The sequence below is a fragment of the Leucoraja erinacea genome, chromosome 1 (genome assembly GCF_028641065.1).
Source record: "Leucoraja erinacea ecotype New England chromosome 1, Leri_hhj_1, whole genome shotgun sequence".
NCBI classification, from domain to species: domain Eukaryota; kingdom Metazoa; phylum Chordata; class Chondrichthyes; order Rajiformes; family Rajidae; genus Leucoraja; species Leucoraja erinaceus.
Window position 1 is genome coordinate 15054188 of NC_073377.1, and position 26642 is coordinate 15080829.

General features: G+C 40.3%; 2 protein-coding genes across 11 annotated transcripts in view; one reads left to right on the top strand and one right to left on the bottom strand.

Annotated features, from left to right (window-relative positions):
* The window catches only part of letm1 (leucine zipper-EF-hand containing transmembrane protein 1), a 79101-nt gene extending 57258 nt beyond the window's left edge, over nt 1-21843 (bottom strand). For both annotated transcript variants that reach the window (XM_055654029.1, XM_055653958.1), the window contains exons 1-3: nt 21570-21843; nt 10890-10944; nt 4965-5418 (exon numbers count right to left, since the gene is read on the bottom strand). In XM_055654029.1, the coding sequence (XP_055510004.1) occupies nt 4965-5418; nt 10890-10944; nt 21570-21651 (591 nt within the window). In that variant the 5' untranslated portion in view covers nt 21652-21843. The remainder of the gene's footprint in view (nt 1-4964; nt 5419-10889; nt 10945-21569) is intronic.
* Nucleotides 21844-21942: 99 nt separating this feature from the next.
* The window catches only part of nsd2 (nuclear receptor binding SET domain protein 2), a 99574-nt gene continuing 94874 nt past the window's right edge, over nt 21943-26642 (top strand). Inside the window, exon 1 of one of the 9 annotated variants that reach the window (XM_055653761.1) lies at nt 21943-22100. In XM_055653761.1, coding sequence (XP_055509736.1) covers nt 22071-22100 — 30 coding nt within the window. In that variant the 5' untranslated portion in view covers nt 21943-22070. Of the gene's footprint in view, nt 22101-22621; nt 22779-22835; nt 23164-23248; nt 23408-26642 lie in introns of those variants that run through there. The other 8 variants (XM_055653292.1, XM_055653212.1, XM_055653845.1 and 5 more) reach the window with 8 other exon arrangements.

Genomic DNA, 26642 nt, shown 5'->3' on the forward strand with positions numbered 1-26642 from the left:
TACATTTTGGCACACTGTGAATATTTTAATATTTTAGATAATGTAATGTCTATTGTCTATTTTTATTGGTATGTTGTCTCTCTGTGTTTTTAATATTACTTGCACATTTGGAGTATGGGGAAACGTAATTTCAATCCTCTGTGTAACTACTGTTGCATAATTGAATTGACAATAAAGTTTACTTTGAACTTTGTATATCAATGTGTACTGATAGTGGTCTACACAAGAGCACCTCAAGGATGTCTGCTTGCTCAGTCTGCCGATTCAGAGTTTCAGGTTCCTACTTTCTAATACAAGGTGAACATTTTATAAATGATTTCATTCCAAAGCTGCAAAATATGTCAAATTTGCAATAGTTTTACATGGAATGGTTTCCCATGACATTCTAGATTGCTTTTAATTATTTTCTCAAAATAATAGGCCGAGGATAAAGGCAATAAAAAACAAAGATGATTCTTACTAGAATTGCATCTACTTTTTAAACTGGTTAGCTTTCATTCTCTTCATCAGCAGCTTTCATTGACTCACCAGTTAGCCACAAGCAACACAAAAGGGCTTCCATAAACCCATGGCATAGAACATACTGGTGTCATATAGAATTACATTTTCCACTCATTACCCCAAACTGAAAAATCACAATAAAAATTTACTGATCAGCTTGAAATTCTATGTCAGTGCCCAACAACCAGCATGTTACTGTCTCTGTGCGTACAAGAAACAATATCATTAAAATATTTTAGACTTTTACAATATATTCAAATCTATACTTAGTTCTCATCAGTACAATATAATTTGAAATTGGGTAAACAGAAAACTCTCCAAATTGAACAGATATTTTAACATTTTATAATTAATCTCTGATCATAGGAACACTTGAGATAAACTTTATGGAGACACACAAATAATAGTACATTGTACAAACCCATCTATTAACAGGAATCAAAACAGTTACAAATAACAGCCTACACTGATTAATGTTTCTTTTATATGAATGAAAGGATAGAACACTTTGAGAATTGATTGTTTCATGTTAAAAATAACACAACAGTGCCGCTATCTTCCATTCCAAGATTCATTGAAGCATGCAACATTTAGAGATAAATTTAACTTAATATATGCTCCAACAGAAAAATTTACCAAGGCCATGCAATTATAATATCAGTCTGAGCAAAAGCTACAGGAAACAGATCTAAAGGCTTTCGATAAGTATATAAATGAGTAAAACAACTTTTGGGAAAACCCGAATGGAATGGATTAATTCTGCCCAAGATGGCAAGACACTGACTAGAGTCGGGGACAAAGTAGGGTCCGTTGCACAGACTAGCTCTACCCACCCTCTCCCTCAATCAACTGCACCACTTAATTTTTCTTTTGCACTATCTGTTTGTTCTCGCTCATGACATGATCTGTCTGGATAGAATGCAAAACAAAATAGACGATTTTCACTGTTTCTCAATATACTTCACAATAATAAACCAAAACAAAAAGCTCCTCCAATGCAGTATTCACTTTGGCTCTATCTGCCAATGCAAATGTACAGCAATCACCCAAGTTGTAGCCACATAAAGTCATAGAGTGATAGTGTAGAAACAGGCCCTTCGGCCCAAAGTGTCCCAACTACACCAGACCCACCTGCCCGCACTTGGTCCATATCCCTCCAAACCTGCCCTATCCATGTATCTGTCTAACTGTTTCTTAAATATTGGGATTGTCCCTGCTTCAACTACCTCCTCTGGCAGCTTGTTCCATACATCCACCACCCTTTGTGTGAAAACATTACCACTTAGATTCCTATTAAATCTTTTCCCCTTCACCTTAAACCTATGTCCTCTGGTTCTCGATTCACCATCTCTGGGCAAGAGACTGTGCATCTACCCGACCTATTCCTCGCATGGTCTTATACATCTCTATAAGATCATCCTCCTGCGCTCCAAGTCCCAGCCGACTCAACTTCTGCCTATAGCTCAGACCCTCAAGTCCTGGCAACATCCTTGTAAATTTTCTCTGCATCCTTTCCAGCTTGATAACATATTTGATAAGTGCCCAGAACTGAACATAATACTCTAAATGCAGCCTCATCAACGTCTTATACAACTGCCACCTTTATACTCAATACTCTGGCTGATGAAAGCCAATGTGCCAAAAGCCTTTTTGACCACCCAATCATCATCTTAAACTAGCTCAGCTGATCAGGCAGCATCTCCTGAGAAGATGGATAGGTAACGTTATGGGTCAAGACCCTCCTTCAGAATTATTGAGATTGTTGCCTTGTGAGCAGAAAGCTGTGTTCAGTGATTAGAATGTTTGTGGGGAGTCGAGAAGTCAAGGTGGTTGATGTCGTGCCGGCTGTTGGAAATAAAAAGATCCACGAGAGCATAGAAGGCTGGCAGGGGGGGGTCCAATGGAGGAGGTATGTTGTTGACGAGAGAGGGGGTCGTCATTTGGGGGCAAGGACTCCGAAATGTTGGGATTGTTGGAAAGCAAGTGGAAGGCTGTGTTCAAAGGTTGGGATTGCTGCTAAGTGAGGAATCTACAGAAGGCTCTCGACTCAAACCATCACTTATCCTTGTTTTCCAGAAATGCTGCCTGACCACTGACCAAGTGCTATAAAGCAGCAACTCTTCCGCTGCGCAACCGTGGCCTTCCGACCGTACGATCAAGCAGTTGAAGATGATTTGGCCCATAACTCCCATAGAGGTTTTCTGTGGCAGAGATGGCAGACATCTAACCACAGCAACAATTTTCCTTTATGCTAGATGTGATTCCAACCTCCCAACAGCCAATAACTCCAGTGCTCCTTGATGTGATACTCAAATGTTGCCTTAATATCAAGGCCAGTTATTTTCAATACTATCTTCTTGGCAAAGGAGCGCCCTTCACCTCACCCTACAGACGTTTTGACCCGTTACTTTCCACAACAACCAATGATGCAACTACTTTTCAAATGTCTTCTGTAAATCTAAAACATAATATACCAGCTACGTCCGCTTTACTGTATATTACATCTCCACTAATAAAATGATCAAACACGATTATCCTGTAACAAAACCAAGCTGCCTGCCTTTGTTGTTTACCTCTATTTTCTTCCAAATGTGCTATCTTTAACAGCAGCTTCCAACATTTTCTGCTTGACAGATATTAAGATATGCATAGCTTCCAGCTCTCTTCCTTTTTGAACATCATTTCTATTTTCCCTAATTTAAAGCTGCCTGCCATATTCAGGTAATTTTGGAAACACTAGACCAATGCATCAATTATTTCACTGGCCTCTATTTTTAAAACCTTAGGATGAAATCCGCCAGGACACAAGAGACGTGTTTGCCTGCAGCTTCAACAATTTGATTACTGCCATTTCCCAAGTTTCTCCTAACCTTATTTTCAGATTTTAAAATGCATACGAGCTGTTATTTGTATCCTGCAGTGCAGATAATTGTTAAATTGCTGCTTAATTTATCTGCCATCTCCTTGCTTTCCATTGCTAAATTTCCTCACATTCCGTAGGACCGCAGCTTACTATGTTAACTCTTTTTAAAATATCTATAAGCCGTACCATCTGTTTTTAAATCTTGCTCAATTTTTCCTCCCTCATCTTAATATTTGCATTTAAAAAAAAATATTCAGTCTAATCTTCTGACCCACCAGCTAGCTTCGTAATATTATGTCCCTTTTAAGCTTTACACTATGGTTAACTTTTTTCAAAGTTACCAAAGAGAGTTAACCAAAATCCTATGGGGTTTTTTTCTTGTTGGAATTTATCCTATTCTATGTGTGATGAAATGTTTGGCACTGCATCTTGGCTGACTCAGCTTGTAAACAAATTTACCAAGTCATTTTAGAAAGCTCTAGTTTCATGGCCTTACGTTGAAAATGCTGCTCTTAAATCCATTCTTTCCTTCCTCAAATGAGAAATTCAATGATCATCGGAGTGTCTTCATGATGCAGTCACAAACTAAGTCTGACTTTTGCACAATATCAGATCTCATGAGTTTTTACTGGTTGGCTCCAGAATATGCTGTTGTCAGAGATTGTCTTTAAAGCACTACGAGTTTATCTTGGCAACCTTTATACCTGATTTTTCCGGGTTGATTAAAATCCTCCATGATTATTATATCTTTTTGACAAGCTTGCATTACTTTTTCCTTAATACTTTGCCCTATTGCCTAATTACACCAGTCCCACAGTGACATTTTGACTTTATCACATTTTAACTCCAGCCAAGCAACTTCTACTTAAATTTCAGATCATCCATTAACTACAAACTAATTTCTCTACTAATCCCATTCTTCTTAAAATACTTTAAGAATATCATTAGCAGCAATTCCTCTGCAAATACTACTAAACATATTTTGTGCTCTCAGTTTTTGTTTCAGATGCTGTTTGCAAATCAGATACAGAGCTTTACCTTTGTCCCTTCATTTTTGTTCTAACAACTTTAATAACTTTCCCTCCAGCCTCATCTATACACTTTGATCCAGCTTATCTTTGCAACTTCAATTCCTTGCCACCGCCAACATGTCATTAAATCATTTCTTCTTCATGGATCAGGATATTCAGTAACGTAGATAAACTTCAAAACCAAAGACTTGGAATAACCCAATTGAGTCACAGCACTACTCAAATTCCAAATACCGTGGAGATTGGACATAAAATAGAAAATGATGGGAAGGAAAATCAGGAAGTGAGGAGTACCTACAGAGTGAAAATTAATTTTTCAGTTCAATGTTTCTCAACATGCTCTATTCTGAATAGAAATTATACTGCAAAAAAACCCAACCATTTAACATATACACTAATTTTTTTTTAAAGGGTAAAATGTACAGAAAGCTACTTTAGAGGAAGAGGAGGGTTGCTGGATATTTAACTTGCATGCGGTTGCTGAACAAATTATGAATCATTTACAATAATTTTGAACTACAATTCAAATTGTTTACAATTAATTGCAAACACACTGTATGTATACCTACCTGTCTGTGCTCTCGTCTTGACAGAGTATGTCCATTCAGAATCCGCCAAAGCATCCTGCCTGCTATTTTTGTGTCAATCCATAATAATCGGAAGCCATGATAGTAATGTTTAACTTCCTCTACAATCTTCTGACTCAAAGATATGCGCACTTCAGGCTCTATAGGGCTATACACAGGACCTCCTTCTTCCAGTCGCTTATTCTTATCTTTTAGAGATTTCAGCGATTTTTCTACTTTGGAGTCATCATACAGTTGATTTGTTGAATGCCACCATCTTACAGAAACATAACGGGATCCAACAAAATTCATATCGGTAGAAGTGCATGGCCAAGTAGAGCCCACCACACCACGGTATAAACGTTTTGACTCTTTTCTCCAACAACTATAACGATCCCTTATATACAAAGAATTGCAGTCTGTGGATACTGTGCTGCAATTTCTGAGCAAAACATTTCTGAAGAGAAAATAGAAAAATAATTAGGACAACAAAATTATAAATTTCTTCAATCCTTTTAGCATGTACAAGGTTCTTAGAGAAATTCTAAACTATATCTGTGAGAAGTTAGAACATAGTTATTTTTAGAATATAGAAACAAAGAAAATAGGTGCAGGAGTAGGCCATTCTGCCCTTCGAGCCAGCACCGCCATTCAGTATGTTCATGGCTGATCATCCAACTCGGTATCCTGTACCTGCTTTCTCTCCATACCCCCTGATCCCTTTAGCCACAAGGGCCACATCTAACTCCCACTTAAATATAGCCAATGAACTGGCCTCAACTACATACTGTGGCAGAGAATTACAAATGAACATGTTTTATTCTTTGAGGCACAGGGAACTGCAGGTGCTGGAACAGAAATGCTGCTGGAACTCAGCGGGTCAGGCTTTATTATTAGTTGGTAAATACAGTTTTGGAAAATGTTGGAAATAAATTTTAAAGCTGGTCACCTGCAAGAATAAAAATAACAATGCAGTTTTCTTGGCAATCATTTAGGCAATTAAAGGCTGTCAAATAAAGCCCAAACAATTTGCTTCAGACAGCAAAATGAGACAGATCAATGCATTTCACACAAAGTGATTTGTATTCTGGACACGTGTCAATTTTCACAGCTTTAGATAAAACTAGTAACAGAGTAGCCCTGGTTTAGTTTGTTTATTATTGTCATATGTACCGAGGTACAGTGAAAAGCTTTTTGTTGCGTGCTATCCAGCCAGCGAAAAATATTATACTTGATTACGATCAAGCCATCCAGTGTACAGACAGGATGCATAAGGGTATAAAGAGGCAAGATAAAGTCCAATAAAGTCTGATTAAAGATAGTTTGAAAGTCTCCAGTGAGTTAGATAGGTCAGGACCGCTCTTGAGCTGTGGGAGGCAGGTTCAGTTGCCTAATAACAGCTAGGAAGAAACTTTACCTGAACCTGGAAGCATCCGTTTTCAAACTTTTGTAACTCTTGTCTGATAGGAGAGGGGAGAAGAAGGAATGACTGGAATGAGACTGGTCATCCATTATGCAGAGGCAGCGAGAAGTGTAGACAGTCAATGGAAGTGAGGTTGGTTTGTGTGATGGTCTGGAATACATCCACAACTGTTGATATTAAGGATGGTCTGCATACCAGGGTCCTCAGGGAGGTGGCTCTAGAAATAGTGGACGCATTGGTGATCATTTTTCCAATGTTCAATAGATTCAGGATCAGTTCCTGTGGATTGGAGGATAGCTAATGTTATCCCACTTTTCAAGAAAGGAGCGAGAGAGAAAACGGGGAATTACAGACCAGTTAACCTGACTTCAGTGGTGGGAAAGATGCTGGAGTCAATTATTAAAGAGGTAATAATGGGGCATTTGGATAGCAGTAAAAGGATTAGTCCAAGTCACGTGGATTTATGAAAGGGAAATCATGCTCGACTAATCTTCTGGAATTTTTTGAAGATGTGACAAGTAAAATGGATGAAGGGGTGCCAGTGGATGTAATGTATCTAGACTTTCAGAAAGACTTTGATAAGGTCCCGCACGGGAGACTGGTGACTAAAATTAGAGCACATGGTATTGGGGGTAGGGTGTTGACATGGATAGAAAATTGGTTGGCAGAAAGGAAGCAAAGAGTAGGAGTGAACGGGTCCTTTTCAGAATGGCAGGCAGTGGCGAGTGAAGTGCCGCAATGCTCGGTGTTCGGGCCGCAGGTACAGCAGGCAGTGAAGAAAGCTAATGGAATGTTGGCCTTCGCAACAAGAGGATTTCAGTATAGGAGTAAGAGGTTCTTCTGCAGTTGTATAGGGCCCTGGTTAGACCACATCTGGAGTATTGTGTACAGTTTTGGTCTCCTAATTTGAGGAAGGACATCCTTGTGATTGAGGCAGTGCAGCATAGGTTCACGAGATTGATCCTAGGGACGGCGGGACTGTCATACGAGGAAAGATTGAAAAGACTAGTGGAGGCAAAATCACTGGATGGATTTAAGAGAGAGTTGGATAGAGCTCTAGAGGCTAGTGGAATCAAGGGATATGGGGAGCAGGCAGGCACTGGTTATTGATTTGGGACGATCAGCCATGATCACAATGAATTGCGGTGCTGGCTCAAAGGGCCGAAGGGCCTCCTCCTGCACCTATTTTCTATGCTTCTAACTGCAATTTCTTGCGGTCTTGGATGGAGGTGTACCCAAATCATCCTGTCATGTCTCCCGATAAACACTTTCTGCAGAAGGTGGTGAGTTGTTGGGGACATGTCATACTTCCTAAGGAAGTAGAGACATTGGTGTGCTTTCTTAGCCATTGCTTCAATGGGACTGCTCCAGAACAAATTGCTGGTGATATTTATTCCCAGGAACTTGAAGTTTTCAACCATCTTTACTTCAGCACCGATGTATACCAGGGTGAGGTAGCGGATATATGGAATAAATGGCCAAAGGAAGTGGTAGTCAGGTATGATTTAATTGTTTAAAAGACATTTAGGCAGGTATGCTTGGATAGGAAAAATGTAATGCAATATGGGCCAGACACAGTATGGGTGTCAGGGGTTATGGGGAGACGGCAGGAAAATAGGGTTATGAGGGAGTGATAGACCAGCCATGAATGAATTGCGGAGTAGACATGATTGGCAAAATGGCATAATTCTGCTCATATCAATTATAACCTTATGACACAGGCAAATGGGACAGGCAACTAAGTTGGCATGGATGAGTTAGGCTTGTTTCTGCACTGTATAACTCTCTAACATGAAAGTATTTAATTATTCCCACATTAACAGCATGCATTTCTTGATCCTGCACTTTTAAAAATCATATATTGGCCATAAATGTTTAAATTCACCAGAACATTCAAGTGTTAGGTTATGAGGAGATAAATGAAACGGACTTTTAATTCCCTGCAATATAGAAGGACGAGGGGCCCCATGATTGAAGTTTGCAAGATTTCAAAGGAATTTATAGTGTGGAAACATGTTATGCTAGTCGTTTGAAGGGACACAACTTGATCGAAAGAAACGTTGGGGAAATACTCCTCACAAAAATCTGCAGAGCAAATTCCATTTTCTCAGAAGCTGTTAGATCAGTTAATAATTTTAAGGCAAATGGCCATTATCTATATTGCTTGATAAATTTAAGTCATTATCAACTCATGGGGAGGGATTAGGGATTGTCATGGTGAAGTTGGGGTATGGTGACTGATGACTCACCGGATGACTCATTAGGCTCAAGGGTCCAAGAGCGGAACTCGCTTTCAAATCATGGAGGGGACGGGGGACACAATTTTTTTGGCGGCCACGCACGCATGCACACACTCACGAGGCATCAGAGGATCAATCGAGCGCTAAATGCAGCTCAACTCGCCTGTCTCCCCGGGTTAACTACAGCCCTGTCTGCCAAATTAAAAATATGAAAGTTTGTTTCAATGGAGCATTTTGACCGAGGAATGGAAAGGAGAAAATTACATCTTTTTATTACACAATTACATTTTACATGACAGCTCATGGAAAGTCCAAAGATCAAACAATCAACTTTAGAACAAAGTGATTTTGTTTCCTAAGAATCTTCCTGCACATTCAAGCATCTCTCTGGATGCGCCTAACACTTATTAAAGAGGGAGAGGCAGCCAGAAAGAAATCCCAACAGAACAAACATTCTCTTGTCCAATTTAAGACGTTGAGATTTAATGATTTTGAAGTGAGTACACTACTCCTAATTCTTCTTTATTCACATTAGGAACTTCAGATTTTAATCGTTGGCAATCATGATGCTTGTATATCTTTGTCAGAGAGGTGATGGAGATAGCTATGGAATAGGACAGCCGTGTTCGTTGCAAGTCAGAATTTCTGAACAAAATAACTGCGCAGAAAGTGAAAGTACACTTCATCGGCAGATATTTTCTAGCATGCAATTTCTCCAGTGTCACACAGCCTTCTTCAACACTCCTCCAAGTCTATTCGGAGACAAATACTTATGCAACAATGTTGACCTGTCGACGCCTTCAAACACAGACATGGGAATTATTATATTTAACATAATAAATAAATAGACCTCAGTAGAATAATAGTTTAATGGAGAGTTTAATCCACTTGAAAGTGCTTATGATATTAAATTCTACAGTTAACATATAAAATACGGAAGAATAGCTGCAGGAGTAGGCCATGCGGCCCTTCGAGCCAGCACCGCCATTCAATATGATCATCTAAAATCTGTACCACGTTCCTGCTTTTCCCCCATATCCCTCGATTCCTTTAGTCCTATGAGCTCTGGCAGAGAATACCACAGATTCACAACTTTCTGGTTGAAAAAGGTTGTCCTCATCTCAGTCCTAAAAAGCTTATTCTTAAACTATGACCCATGGTTCTGGACTCCCCCAACATCGGGAACATTTTTCCTGCATCTAGCGGTTCCAATCCTTTACGAATTTTATGTTTCCATAAGATCTCCTCTCATCCTTCTTAATTCCAGAGAATAAAAGTCGACCCATTCTTTCATCATATGTCAGGCCCGCCATCTTGGAAATTAACCTAGTGAACCTATGCTGCATTCCCTCAATAGCCGTAATGTCCTTCCTCAAAATAAGAGACTAAAATTGCACATGATACTCCCGGTGCGGTCTTACCAGGGTCCTGTACAACTGCGGTAGGACCTCCTTGCTCCTAAACGCAAATAATTCTCTCACAACTGAATGTCAACATGCCATTAGCTTTCTTCACTGCCTGCTGTACCTGAATTCAGGGTGAGATTTAGCTGCAAAGTATTCCATGCATTCTGAATAGAATAAAGCATTCCAAAACTGTTCCAAATGTATTCTTGGTATAATAAATTGTCCAGAGATTGATTTGGGAAGTATTATTGGGTTGAAACCAGAATCAGATGGTATAAGGAACATCAACCAACTAATATAGACTTTTTTGTGTCTTGCATCATTTATTCATCGGTGTTTTTTTGGGGTTTTTTAAAAAATATACAAATAAAAGAGTCATTTCATGTTGTCATCATCTAAAAAAAAATGAATAGCCCAGTTTTTATACGATGCAAATAAAACATGGGGAGAACTTAGTATTAAAAAGAGTAAAGAGTCAGTAAAATCAAAGTAACTCACAACATTGTAAATTAGTTCATTGTGTTTTTAATAGTGGTCACAAAAGTTCAAACCAAAAGGAGCTTAAAGTGAGAAAATAACTATTTTCCAAATAGCAAAAACATGGAACAATCCTCTATAAGCACTATAAAAAGTTATTTGAAGTGACATGTTAAGGGACGTTAATTTTCAAAAATTTACAATGTGAGAAAAAAAAAAGACTAATTAAACACTATTAGTGAACTGAACTAAATATTTAAGTAATTAAAATAAGATGGCTATATTTTGTGACAGAAACCATTCAAGATAAACTTGTAAAATACAGAGCCTTTTTTTGATGGTTTCCAATCTCGTCAAACAAGATATAAATAATTGTTTTTACCTGCTGCATGTTAACCTCAGTGCAGTGCAGTCAAGACAGATAACATCAAAGCCACCTAAAACAGGAAACAGCAAATGAAGATATGGCATATAAATTGAAATGTATAGAAGCCAGCAGACAAATATTGTCTAAAAGAGCAAATTAATTGCATTAACCACGAATAGTTTTTATCGACTTAAGATTGTTAAAACTCAAGCCTCAAACTAACGAGTTAAATATTACTGAAATAAATCCAGATTACATATTCAGTCAATTACATACACTTCCCATATCCAATGACAAAATTATCTGGAAATTTAATCATGCATATATATAGGCGATACAATTCTAAATGCCACATGTAAAAAAGATTTGTGTGGGAAAAGTAGTTATTTATCGTGTTAAAATTCAATTTTGCCTGAATGCATATTACACCATTTACCATTCAACTTCATTTTTTAAATAATAATTCAACTGCATGCAGTGCTTTGAAAATGAAGCAATATCATGAAATTACTGTCAAGATAACCATATGTAGTATAAGCAACTTAAGAATCAAATAATTGTGACCTTACAAGATCTTGAGCAATGCTTGAAATGCTGAACTTATTTTCCAATCTTATTGAATATTGTTCAGTTTCCAAGATTGCATTCAATTTAAATTCAACTCCTGCCTCGTTTAACATGGGTATATTTTTGTTCCAACATTCATTAACAATAAAGTATATTAACAGGTCTTGTTATCTTCCGCCTAGCAAGGCATACAACACAGCTTGGGATGTGCCAGCAGCAGGGATGTGCTACCTCCAGAGTTCAAAAGAGTAACCAAGCAATGCATATTGCAGCCATTGCTCTCAAGAAGGAAGCAGCTAAATTGTGGATCTGGGTCGCGATTACATCAAGTGCCTAGTAATTCACCTAGAAACCTTTCTACCGAGTGGTCCTTACCTGCCTCATGGTCAATGTGAAACTTATATCACTTAAATGACATATCCTGCACTTTGTCTTACTAGGCTGCTTGATCCATACAAGCAAGAGCCTCAAGGTGGATGGTATGGAGAAAAATTATGGTTTAATTTATCGTCAAACGAAGTAATTCTATTGCTGAGAGAAGGTGCAACGAGTATTTACATGAACCTGGGATTATCCAAACCCCTCAAGGTTCTATTATAAGAGATTTGTAATAGAAAAAAAAAAAATCAGACGTGGTTAAAGTGCACATTGTCAGTTTTTATCAAAGGGTATTTTTATACATTTTGGTTTCACCATGTAGAAATTACAGCAGTGTTTATACATACGTAGTCCCCCAATTTCATGGCACCATAATGTTTGGGACACAGCAATGTCATGTAAATGAAAGTAGTCATGTTTAGTATTTTGTTGCATATCCTTTGCAAGCAATGACTGCCGGAAGTCTGCGATTCACGGACATCACCAGTTGCTGGGTGTCTTCTCAGGTGATGCTCTGCCAGGCCTGTATTGCAGCCATATTTAGCATATGCTTGTTTTGGGGGCTAGTCCCCTTCAGTTTTCACTTCAGTATATAAAAGACATGCTCAATTAGGTTCAGATTAGATGATTGACAGCCACTCAAAAATAGACAATTTTTTAGCTTTGATAAACTCCTTTGGTGCTTTAGCAGAATGTTTGGGATCATTGTCTTGCTGTAGAATGAACCGCCGGACAATGAGTTTTGAGCCATTTGTTTGAACTTGAGCAGATAGGTTGTGTCTATTTACTTCAGAATTCATTATGCTACTACCATCAGCAGTTGTATCATCAATAAGTGAGCCAGTACCTTCAACACCCCCACCACCGTGTTTCACAGATGAGGCGGTATGCTTTGGATCTTGGGCAGTTCCTTCTCTCCTCCATACTTTGCTCTTGCCATCACTCTGATACAAGTTAATCTTCATCTCATCAGTCCACAAGACCTTTTTCCAGAACTGTGGTTGCTCTTTTAAGTACTTCTTGACAAACTGTAACCTGGCCATCATATTTTTGCAGCTAACCAATGGTTTGCATCTTGCAGTGTAGCCTCTGTATTTCTGTTCATGAAGTCTTCCGCAGACAGTGGACATTGACAAATCCACACCTGAAGAGTCTTTCTGATCTGTCAGACATGCGTTTGGGGATTTTTCTTTATTATAGAGAGAATTCTTCTGTTATCAGCTGTGGAGGTCTTCCTTAGCCTTCCAGTCCCTTTGCGATTAGCAAGCTCACCAGTGCCCTCTTTCTTCTTAATGATGCTCCAAACAGTTGATTTTGGTAAGCCTACTGTTTGGCCGTCTCTAACAGTTTTATTCTTGTTTCTCAGTCTCATAATGGTTTCTTTGACTTTCATTGGCACAACTTTGGTCCTCCTGTTGATAAACAGCACTAACAGTTTCCAAAGGTGATGAAAAGACTGGAGGAAAGACTAGGTGCTGAGAGCTCTCGGATACCTGCATTAAGGAGGCAATTAAATACAACTGAGCAATTACAAACACCTCTGAAGCCATTTGCCCCAAACAGTATGGTGCCACTGCTGTTATTTCTACATGATAAAACCAAAATGTATAAAAATACCCTTTAATAAAATCTGACAATGTGCACTTTAACCACATGTGATTTTTTTTCTATTACAAATCTTAAAATGCGGAGAGCAGAGGCAAATAAATAAACGATGGGTCTTTGTCCCAAACATTATGATGGGCACTGTATATCTAACTACCTTATACAGATTGACAAATCTGATAATTTTATCTTCTGAATCTACAATAATCCAACACTACCTTTAAACCATAATTGTTCAGTTGATGCTTGGCTCTCAAAGTAAAAATATCACTATGATCTCACAAAAGCTCCCTTACAAGTCATTTCATCACAATAGTATCAAAACTAGCTTGAGGCAAAAATACCTCTTTACAAAAGTGGAAGCACCAAACTTAATTATTGTTTTATTAGGTTAGAGATTTTGAATCCATCAAATAAATGCCCGTAAATTAAATAGGATAGTTTAATGGTCATCATAGTGGTGTACCAAATGCCTAATTAAGAAACTATATCCCTGATGAAATAGATTATGCTTATTTGGTATGACTATGGCAAATCAAATTCCTTGTATGTTTTTAAATACTTGGCTAATAAATTAATTACAATTACAATTAAATGTGGGGTCTGTTCCCAAGAAAATACTAAACTATCCTGTTACTTTGATTCCAGTGAACACAGAGATAACCATAACATCTTCAGGACAATGGCTCCCAGGGGGCACAGTGGCAAGTTGGCACCTGACTTGCTACATTCCGAAAACATGTTAAAATCATTAACAGATCATTGAAGGCATAGAAGACTATAAGTCTGATAAAAGATAGTTTAAATGTCTCCAATGAGGTAGATGGGAGATCAGGACTTCACTCTCACGAACTGAATGGAGAGTGCAACTGAATGGAGGACCATTCAGTTGCACAATAACAGCTGGGAAGAAACTGTCCCTGTATCTGGAGGTATACATTTTCAAATTTCTGTACCTAGCCTGATGGGAGAGTGAAGAGGCAGTGAAGAGGGAGTGACCGGAGCAAGACTGGTCCTTGATTATGTTGGTGACCTTGCCAAAGCAGCATGAAGTGTTCATAATGGAATGTTCTTTGGTGTGATCCATAATATATTGCACACCAAGTTCTTCCAAGGTGTCAAAGTACATGGCAGAAAGTAGGTTCATTTCTCAAAGCGAATTTTGTGAACCAGCAATTTGCAATAATAAAAGCATTTAGTAACATGATCCTGTTGAGGATAGCAGTTCATAAATTGGACTGTTAATTGAATTGAAGATAGTGGTTGACATACACTTCCCCCAATTACTATGCTACAAGACCCAATCAGGAGGCAAAAATGTGTTGTAGGGTCAATGTGTTGTGATAGTATCTGCCTTCACTACCTCCATCAGCTTGTTCCGTACACCCACCACCATGTGTAAAAACTTTATCCCTCAGGTTTCTATTACATCTTTCCCTCCTCACCATAAATGTCAGCCATTTCCACCTGTTTGACGTAGACAGGTTCTGACCGTCCATCCTACCTATACTTTTCATAATTTTGCACATAGGAAACTTCAAAGTATGAGATGAAATGACCTTTAAACATTACCACTTAGCGTTTGCCTTCAGAGATGCTGCTTCACCCGCCAATATTTCCCGTATCATTCATCGTTCCAGAATACTGCATTTTCAGTCTTTTGTCCTTCATGTCCTTCTCCCGTTCTATCTCTTTTAAAAAATATATTTATATCAAAAGGTTTTGAAAGTTCAATAGTTAATATGGTGGTTAACTTTGATCTTTATGTCACAGCTGCTTCATACCAATAAGAACAGGCCAGTTCCTGTGCTGTATGATCCAAGTATATTTATATCACTGATCCACATCTTCCGACCTCCTGCTGTTGACGTTCCACTTTCAGAGTTGTGATGTTAGTGCAATCTGCATAACTGAGGTTTTCTATCTTTATTATGTCATGTGAATCAATAGATATGCTTGGCTGTGATACAAAACATCTGTTCTCGGGTAGTAGAACATAGATAAAGAAGTTCCAAACATTTTGCAATTATACAACTTGATTTTTTTTTTAGATCTCATATGTGCCAGGAGGTGTTATCGTCAGTCAGTCGTATGGCACAGAAACAGGCCATTCTGCCCAACATGCCCCATCTAAGCTAGTCCCATTTGCCTGCATTTGGCCCATGTCCCTTTTACCCGCTCCTATTCATGTACCCATCCAAATGTCTTAAATGTTATAGGAGTAGCCTAAACTCCCTCCTCCAGCAGCCCATTCCATACACTCACCACCCTCCGAGTGAAAAGGTTGCCCCCCAGGTCCCTATGAAATCTTTTCCATTTTACCATAAACCTGGTTCCTGATTACCCTACCCTGGGTAAGACACGATGCATTCATCCTATCATTGGCCCTCCTGACTTTATACACCTCTATAACATCATCCCTTAGTCTCCTGCACGCCAAGAAATACCCACTGGATGTTTTCAAGAGTTAGATTTAGCTCTTGGGGCGAAGGGGATCAAGGGATATGGGGAGAAAGCCAGAACAGGGTAATGATTTTGGATGATCAGCCATGATCATATTGAATGGTGGTGTGGGTTCAAAGGGCCGAATGGCCTACTACTGCACCTATTTTCTATGTTTCCAAAATTAGTGTCCTAGCTTGCACAATACCTGTATGAAAATAACTTTAGGGTTTGGCAAAATATGTCAGCCTCCTAATTCCACAGTATTTATTTTGCACTTGAAGTAATTTGCAGCATAATGGAATTTTCTTTTTCAAGATTCTCTGCACAACAGTGACTAATGTTTTATTACAACATCCAAGTCTTTCACAATAAATGTGAAAGATCATCAAGATTTTACATTGAACTCGCTATAAACTGGTAACAATATTTTTTTTATAATGGCAGTGGGTGGGTCGGTAATTTGAAAGGCTGTTTCAGTGTCCATGTTGGAAAGTCAACGTATTCCACAACTCTCCTTAACCCCTCCTGGGTTATTTGAAAGGCTTTAGGAAATGAAAATGTGTCATCCACTAGAATATATTCAGTGTCTCCTCCAGTATTGAACAGCATTTGGATTTGTATCTTTGTTCCTTCATTTATGCTGGCATTCTATCAAGCCGTGAATAAATAATGGACAAACAAATGCGACAGTTTGCACTTTCTTTATACCAATTATGACCTCAGTCAGTTCACCTTTTCACCTAAGATCAACAATCATCTTTACAGTGCTCCTAATCTCACTGCTGGAATTCAGCTCTTATCCATTTTGGACCATTAATACAATGAGGACTAGAGATAAATTACTGCAATTGGCAGCTCGTAACTTTACATTAATTATTTAGATTACAAATGCAGGAATCTTTGATTAATAAATTTTCAAACCGTACAAAATAAATGGTGCTAATAATAATGAACAGGATAGTTGTGAACTAACAGCCCTGTCCCACGGTACGAGTTCATTTCAAGAGCTCTCCCGAGTTTAAAAAAAAAATCAAACTCGTGATAAGCACGGAGAATGAACGTAGCGGGTACATCGGTGCCTGGGGACGTCTCTTAGCGGCTCGTAACGCTAACCGTAGGTACTCGGGAAGACTCGCTAACGGCAGGTAAGCACGGGAAGACTCGTGAAGATTTTTCAACATGTTGAAAAATGTTCACGAGAGCCCCAAGTATCGACGAGTGGCTATTACCGTAAATCTCCGAGTTCGAATCAGGGCAAACTCGGGAGAACTCTTGGAATTAACTCATGCCATGGGACAGGGCTTTAAAGGGTGATATTGATCAAATGGGCAGAACAATGGCAGATGGAATTAAATTCTGAAGAGTGTGGGAAAAGTGTGTGAGGACTATTAAGAATAGGACACAAACAATAAATGGCAGGAAGATTGGAAGAGCAGAGACACCTTAATGTACAAGTCCAAGGTTCCTGAAGGGGGCACCATCGGTAAACAAGATGGTTAACAAATGGAGCATTTGCCTTTATTAGCTAGGATACAGCATACAAGAGAAGGGAGGTTATGGTGCATTATTATACATTGGTAGGCCATGGATAGAGTACAGTACAGTTCCAGACGCCACACTACAGGAACGATGTGATTGTATTGCAGGGTGCAGAGGAGAGTCACAAAGATGTTGCCTGAGAAACTGTTTCAATTTGGAGGATAGTCTGGATTACTTTTTTGTTGGAGCAAAGGACTGTAAGGGGACATCCAATAAAACAAAATCATGATGGGCAAAGATGGGATGCTTTCTGCCCTCAATAGACAGCAAAAACTCTAGGGCATAAATGTAGAATGAGATGAGAAAAAAAAAAAAAAACTTCTCCCACTTGCAACAGTTGGGACTCTCAGAACACTCGAGATGGACTTGAACCAGCAAGGCACAGATTGCTGTACGCTATGCACAAAATACTGGTAAATGCATTTGTATAGATTAGTGTAGGAACAGCAGATGCTAGTTTACACCGAAGATAAGACACAAAATGCTGAAGTAACTCAGCAGGTTAGGCAGCATCTCTGGAGAAAAGGAATAGTTGACGTTTTGGGTTGAAACCTTCAGACTAATTAGTAGCTGGTCAGCATAACCAAAACGAATCAAAGGGCCTGTTTCAGTATTATATTGTTCAATATCACTAAGTTTTATAACAACTTATGCATCACCTAATATTACAGACTCAAGTTGGCTGAACACCGAGTGCTGAAGTGGTAGGCAATCAGGAGATAACCAAGATGGGCACCCAATCACCACTTCTGGTCAAAGATAGAGGCAAACACTTCAGGACTTCACCAATATCTGAAACAAGACCAGAGCTTTGATTTGAGAAATTAATTACATGATTTCTTCTATCAATAGCATAAATGATAGGGTCGAAGGGCCTGTTACCATGCTGCATCTCTAAAGTAAACAAGTTGTTTTCCAAAGTCGCAGTGCATCTTTGTCAGCTTGTAGTTTTTTTCTTATCTCACACAATGTGTCACCTATACTCTTCAGGACATCTTAGAAACATGGAAGATCACTTTGAAGCTCTTTGGTTAGTATCCACCGGAGTACCCATCCTTCAATCCTTCTGACCACAGAGGTCAAAATCTATGTTTAAAACTGTTAAAGCCATCTATTCACTAAATATTATTGCAGTGCCAGCACAGAAGGGAAAGAGAGATTTTCCAATTTTTTTTTTTCAGAAGTTATCTTCAGGATGTTATAGTTCGCATGCCAGCGATCGGAGCACTTCTTCTGGTAATCCCCCGGCTCCGCGATGGAAAGTCCGTGGTGCGCCCGCTGCTGAAGCTCTGGGCCCAACTCCAGGAGAGGCCGCACCAATCCAAGCTGTAAAGCCGCGAGGGAGGACGAAAATGCGACTGGGAGAAAAGTCGAATTCCACTGAGGTAAGTGACCGAAAAAGAGTTTCCCCCCCTATTCCCCACCACCACCTCCCCAACACTAAAACACTTTTTAGACATACTAAAAACAAAAAAAAGTCGAAAGGCCGAACAGCTGCTGGCGAGACTGGCTATGTTTCTATAGAGTAAGATAGCGCTCTAGGGGCTAGTGGAGTCAAGGGATATGGGGAGAAGGCAGGCACGGGTTATTGATAAGGGACGATCAGCCATGATCACAATGAATGGCGGTGCTGGCTTGAAGGGCCGAATGGTCTCCTCCTGTTCACGTTATATTCTATTGTGCTCTTTTTGATTGTGTGGCTGCATGGTAAATCAATTTCCACTGTACCGTAATTGGTTCAAATGGCAATAAATGTGAACTTAAACGATGTAACTGGACGATTTCAAAAGGCATAAATGAATCAAATATATTTGTGGATCCAGAGTCACAGACTGGCCTTCCTGGATAATGATGGGGGATCTTTCTTTTTAAAAGGACATCAGGGAAGGTAATAATTTGATGCTCTGGTCACTTAATCATTAGATGGTTTTATTTAAATAAGCAAATTTAAATTCAATAGCTGTTGCGGTTTGACTTTGTTGTGCATCTGAATTATTGATTACTGCGCAAATGAACCCTTAATTTATCCTGATATTTAAATGCCAGTTCCATGCACTTGTCTGTATTCGAAAAATCCAAATATTTATCCAGAAAACGTAAAAATTGCTATACTGATAACAGCGTGCACCATTATAAATAATTATTTAATTCAAGCCAAAGTGTTTTTGATAACATCGTATATTGCACATCATGCGAACTGCTTATCACGTTATGATTACAATTTTATTTGCTGTAGAAAAAGAACAAAGTCCTCTTGAATGGGATTTTAAAAAATCTACATTGTTCTGCTCAGAAATTGATGCACCTCTTTTCGTCCGCTTCTCCAGAAGGTGAACCCATCATCTTGTCTTTTTAATGTGATAATCTCCTGCTTGTCCCATGTAACTCAGGTCACTAATTTCAAAGTATAGGTGCTAAGTAAGTTGATAAACCTAAATTACAAACAACGGATGGAGGAAAGAGGCTGAACAGAAGTTTGTTACCATTTTCCATTTGATACTTGATGACATGAAAGCCACAATCTTAACTCAGCCTACAAAGGGAAGACTGCTGCAAAACAAGATTGTGATATTGCTCCAATTCTTTTCCTGTTTTTTTTTGTTGCAGTGTACGTTCACTATCAAACTTCTCAAGGGTTGCATACATCTTCAGAAACATAAACCAATAGCATGGACAACAACATGGAGATGTTACTTGCACTTTACACTAGTTTCAAGCCAAGCTCCTAGCCATTACTGACTATTTTACTGACACATACAAAAGATGACAATATATACAAAATGCAAGACAAAAGACCTCACAAAACCTGCTCTTGTTGCAAAATATTGCTGTCCAACAATAAAGAATCTTGCAAAGTTCCTGGAGAGCATGGACCAATTTTCTCATCTCTCAGAGAAGATGAAATTCAACAGTGTGTTTTTTGCACTGAAAACAGTATTTCTTTAAGTATGGAGTGGAATACTTTATTGTCACAGTAAAACTATTTGCTTGGATGAAGGATGAGCAAAGCAATGCCATGTTGCTTTCCAAAACACCTTCAGAATTAAGCTGGAGTAACTCATCAGGACAGGCAACATCTCTGGAGAGAAGGAATGGGTGACGCTTTGGATCGAGGGATGTTGCCTGTCCGGCTGAGTTACTCCAGATTTTTGTGTCTATCTTCGGTTTAAACCTTATCTGCGGTTCATTCCTACACATTTTGTCTTCAGCATTGAGGATACAATTACACACAGTTGCCTCATTTGCACAAGCCAAATCATTCACATACTCAACACCGGAGCCCTGAAACAGAAAAAGATTACCAGACAGAGGAAAATTAGACAGTACAGAAACCGCCAAACGGGAATTGGAGCAAATTATCCTCAGACGGGGGAACCCGAGAGCGATGTCCTCTAATGATAAGCATTTCCTCCCTGGGGAAAAAGGCGCTGACTGTCTACCCTATCATATATACATCGATCAAGTCTCTCCTCAACCGCCAACATAGACACTAAAATGCTCTACTCAGCGTTTCTGTAAGGGTCTCGACCCGAAACATCACCTTTCCTTCGCTCTATAGATGCTGCCTCACCCGCTGAATTTCTCCAGCATTTTTATCTACCTACCATTCTTTAAAGCTAGTACATTTGTCACCATGTCCAATGAGATGAAGAGATAACTGAAAGGAAACTTTCACTCTGAAGCCTGAAGAACAATGATAGCATAAAATATTAACTAAAACCCAAAAACTGTTTGGAAGTAAAATTTATGTTGCTCACTCAATTTCCACGAAAACACGAGGAGGCTATTTTCTTCCGTAATTACAGTAGGGTAAGGGCAGCAACACCATAGCAACAGAGACACTCGTCAGAGTTAAGCAATGATTAAAACAAGACTGATTGTTTTACATAATATCCTCGAATATAGTATATAGCCAGCGAGTGCACGGGTAGACACTTGGGTGAACATTAAAAATGTAACCTCCATCTTAATCCTTGAAAGCGGAAGGAAAATAACAACACCTGCAATTGGGGCCTACCGTCATCTCTCAGCCTCGTTCATTGTATAGCAGACTACTCATTTTCACTGGGGATAAGACAATTCCGCAACATTTCAGCTTTGAAAACACAGCCCAACATTATTCACATTTAAAAAACAATTAGTTTCAATCTACGGACGTACCTTTCCTGATTTCCCGGTACACCATTTTCGGCGCCCTCAGCACAGAAAACCGGGATCCGCCGGTAAACAACATGAAGGTCATTTTCCTTGTCGCCGGCGGATACGTTCACAAGAAGAAACGTCGGAGTAAAAACGAACTTGCCCTTCGAGGAAGCTACCATTTATATAACTGCCAGAAAGTTAACCATCCACGTTTCAATGAGTCAGCGCCTGATACCACCCGATCACACCATGACCATGTCCCTCCAAGCGTCTCTCTCTCTTTCTCACACACACAAGACACCAGCCCCGATTCAGCGGGCTGTTCCGGCCATGAAGACCGCCGGCCACCAGGGTGCAGCACCATGACGCAAGCTCCGTCCCGGCAACAGCGCTATCCCCACCCACCCCCGAGCAGCCTCGTTGGTTGGCTAACGGTAATGGCGCGCAACGGCTCGCGCCTCCGGAGTGAAACGCCGCGCGAGGGTCTGCCGGGCCCGACGTCGTGCTCGGTCACGTGGGATGCCGGAGCCTGCTGCCTTTTCAAATCAGGTTCGGTTGGGGGAAAAAAGCGCGCGCGCGTGCGCCGGGGATGATCGGTTGATTGTTGTTGATGATGTTGTTCCCCCCCTCCTCCCCCCCGTGAAGGGCACAGCCTCGCGATTGATTGTCCGTTTGCAAGCGAGCGAGCGCGCGCGCGGTTTCTCTCCAGGGGAGAAGGGGATGAGGGGGGTGGGGAGGACGGCTGCCTGCCTCCCTCCCTCCCTCCGATGGCATATAGCATCACGTTTGTCTTTTAATCCGTCCCTCCTTAAGAATGTGTGTATGTGGTGAAGGAAAATATGATTTCATACTCGATTTTACAGCAACAAGATTTAAATGCGAGGAACAGAGAGGAAGGGGGGGAAGCACAATCATGGCTGATCTATTTCCACCCCTCAGCCCCATTTTCATGCCCTTCATAATCCAGCAGAAAGTCTTGTCCCGTTGCTAGCGCTGGCTCCCTCTCTTCATCCCCCCCCCCCCCCCCCCCCCCCCCCCCCCCCCCCCCCCCCGGCCATCCCGCCCGCCGACGGCCAATGGGAAGCGAGAGTTTTCGCGCTGATTGGCTTCGTTGAAGAAGACGGAGGAGGATGATGATGGGGAGGATGAAGGGAGCGAAGGAGTTACTGTACTCATTGGAAGTACAGTAACCCCGCTCGGGAGGGAGGATGGATGCGCCCACAGCAGGTTCGCTTGTTTTCCTAAATTACCCGATCTGCTCGTCTTTCTGCCTTCCTCCTTCCACCCACCCCCTTTTTAAAAAAAATTATGTTGCGTGCAAACGCGTGAACCGCATAGCGGCGACGGCGGCAAAAAAAAAAAAAGGTGGCTGACCAAGAATAAGGTGGCCACTGGGCTGCAGGGACTTAGGCCGCACGATGGTCCAATCAGGAGGTGGGCAAGCAGTCAGTCTCTTGAACGAAGCATAAGAATTTTTTTTTTGTTTTCCTTCTTGTTTGCACCCTCCTCCCCTCCCAAGTTCCACACAGGTCTGCAGCACGTATGTATTTAAAATATCAGTCCTGATCCATTATCGCAGCTCAATCACACGGATGATTAATTCCCACTGCGTGTAAGCACGGTGAATGTGGATTCAACCTTTTTTTTTTATACTGCCGTTCAGTTGAATGTGTGCATTGCTGCTGCTGCTTGCTGTATGTATGGAGGGCAGCCATGTTACATTTTAGGATTGGTCTTTCAATGTTGCGGTCTCATCGAGATGCTTTGAATTTAATTTCAGTTTTTGCAACAAGTGCTTTTGTAGCCGGCAACATTAGTGGATTATTTTAACTCCGCTGGAGGTTTTGCAATGCAAGGTAGAGATTGCCAAATACATTTGTAGGGCATGTTGTATCCAGCTGAATAGACCATTGGAATAACAAAAAAGGCCATTTTGTCAACGCAGTACCACAGTTATGTTTGTTACATTTAGCAAACTGGATTACCAATCAAGGCGTTTGGTGTGAGTTGTTAATCACTTGTGATAAATGTTGCAGAAGATGATGGGACGGGCAATAGATTAAACGACAAAGATATTATTTGTTTTTCAATTTAAACTAGATTCTTTATGTAAATGAGAAAAGTTTTACTATCATCAGGGACTTACTGAAGGAGCTGTGCATTTGTTTTTACTCTAAAGTTATGCATTGTTTACTGTAAAAGACAAGTTGGCCTCATTAGGATCAGAGTGTTAACTGACACAAGCAACCTTATTGTATAATTTAGTCTAATATTTGTTTGACCTTCGTTTTCTTTAAGTTATGTTCACATGGATTAATAGAGGAAATGCAGGAGGAAAATATTTTTGAATGGATTGATGATACATGATCTCGCCATATTTTGATGGACTAAAACAGACAAAAATTACCCTGTTTTGTCATAATGTACTAGACATTGATTGCCAATATAATTGTCAACTTTTAAGTGACCCCGTTAAATAATATTTAAATCAATAAAACTATAATTATTTAATTTGTACAATTTACTGAATAGAACCACTGAAACGCTGCATATGCCTGACATGGTTGTGAGGTATCTTTTCTTGACATCCCTTTGTATTAGAGTCATATAGCGTGGAAATAGGCCCTTTGGCCCAATTTGGGACTACACTGATCAACGAACCCCATCTACACGTCCCACATACCTGTGTTTTGCCTCTATCCCTCCAAACTTGTCCTATCCATGTACATCATGTATATAAATCAGGTTTGGAACCGATGGCGTTTAACTCAATTTGGCTTTCTGTTAAAATGATGTCATAGACTGTCATATATGAACTGCATGCAAGTTTAAATACAATAGGTAAATGAAAATGGAACATTTTAAAATTAAAATGGTCAACAAGGTTCAATAACCCTCTATTAAATATGGATTTGAGGTGAAAACAAATTACTGGATCAGCATAGCAGGCAGTGTCTGGAAAGAAGCAGTCAATGTTCAAGGTTTGAGTCATAATCAGAACAAAGAAAGATAAGGATTTGAGGTGGTGTTTGGATATTTTTCCATCCTGCAATACACAGTTATATTTTAAGATTGCAATTTATGAAGTATTAGATATCATATGTGGGAAATAGCTAAGGTGTCATTTTATAGTTGGCATCATTTCAGTGCTTTGGGCATTTGCATTTACCCAAACTGGAAGCCAGTGTGAATTTTTTTAATTCATCAAAGACTGAGAAGTTGTAACTTTGAAAGACTCAAAATGCTGGAGTAACTCTGCGGTCAGGCAGCATCTCTGGATAACATGAATTGTCGATATTTTGAGTTGGAACCCTTCTTTGGACTTCCCAAACAGCAGAAGAAGGGTTCCGACCTGAAACATCACCGATATATGATCTGCAGGGGTGCTGACTGATCCACTGAGTTATTCCAGCATTTTCGGTCTTCCTTTGGTATAAACCAACATCTGCAATTATTGCAAGCTTTGATTGGATTATAAATAAATATTCACTCTTTGAAATGATTAGGAAGTATTGCTCATTGTGTATGAAATCTAACTTTAATCAACTTAAAAACATTTTTTTTACTGTCTTTTTGCTAAGGTGGTTTATTGTCCTATTTGATTTTAAATTAACCACCTTGTCATTATCAATTCTGCTTTCTTTTTTGGTACTCACTGGGCCTTTTTTCTGTACATTGTTCAACCACTCGGCAAAAGTTGGTATCTTGAAAATTAGCACTAAAAGGCTGTTTCCATTTGATTTGAAGCTAGCCTTTTGCTATTTGCCAAGGTCTTGATGACATAATTTCACCTGAAGCTCCAAAGGAGTTAATCGAAACAAAGAAAAATAGGTGCAGGAGTAGACCATTCGGCCCTTCGAGCCAGCATCGCCATTCAATGTGATCATGGCTGATCACCAAAAACCAGTACCCCGTTACTGCTTTTCCCCCCATATCCCTTGATTCCTTTAGCCCAAAGCTAAATCTAACTCTCTCTCTTTAAAACATCCAGTGAATTGGCCTCCACTGCTTTCTGTGGCAGATAATTCCACATAATTATCGGTCTCACCAGGGCCCTCTACAACTGCAGTAGGACCTCCTTGCTCCTAAACTCAAATCCTCTTGCAATGAAGGCCAACATGCCATTAGCTTTCTTCACTGCCTGCTGTACCTGCATGCTTACTTTCAGTGACTGATGTACAAGCACATGCAGGTCTCGGTGCACCTCTCCTTGTCCTAATCTAACACCATTCAGATAAAAATCTGCCATCATGTTCTTGCCATCAAAGTGGATAACCTCACATTACTAAACTAAGTGTGACCCTTTGGGTCCCATTCTCACACGTGAGGCTTGGTCCTCCAACGCAATATTCCACCACTCGTGCATAGCCCCCAACTGCGCAGGCGCGGCTGACAGGTTCTTGTTGTGACATCCCTAATTCCTCCCCACCCCCCACTCCGCCCCTTGCCCAACCCTGCCTCAACAACCCCCACCCCCATCCACTCTTAGCGGCTCTCAGGTGGCGCAGCCATTCCTGCCCTATGGGTTCCCATTGTGACATAGAACATGCAGCTGACGGGCACGACAACTGGAAAAGGGATTTATTAAAGCTTAAAATGCGAATAACTCTTAAAATATGGCCTGCTGCTGGCGTGGCCCGCCGTTGTGGGGTGGGGTGGGAGGGTTGTGGGGATGTGGGACGGGAGGGGTGTGTGTGTTGGGGGGGGTTGTGGGCTCAGCGGACCTCGGCTCCGACCGCACTCACGGGCTCCAGGACCCGGCTCCAAACTCACTCAGTGGCTCTTGTCGCAATGAGCATCTTTCGGCCCCTGCTGCACTCAGTAGCTCCCAGCTCGTCGTGGTGGTCGCCGACCCCGGACACTGCCCCCAGTCCACACTCCGCTCCTTCAGCTTTATTCTCGCCGCTGGTGATTGAGAGCGGTTGTCGGAAGGGGTGCCGCCGTCCCGGCGAATGACAGGAAAGAAGACCAATAACTTTTGTAATATTTCACTGATCGGAACAAATCTTGATGCACTTGCAGCACAGGAGAATGGCGAGTAAGGAGGCAAAAAATCGTAGTGCTATCGGGTACCGTTTTTGTCAAATTTAA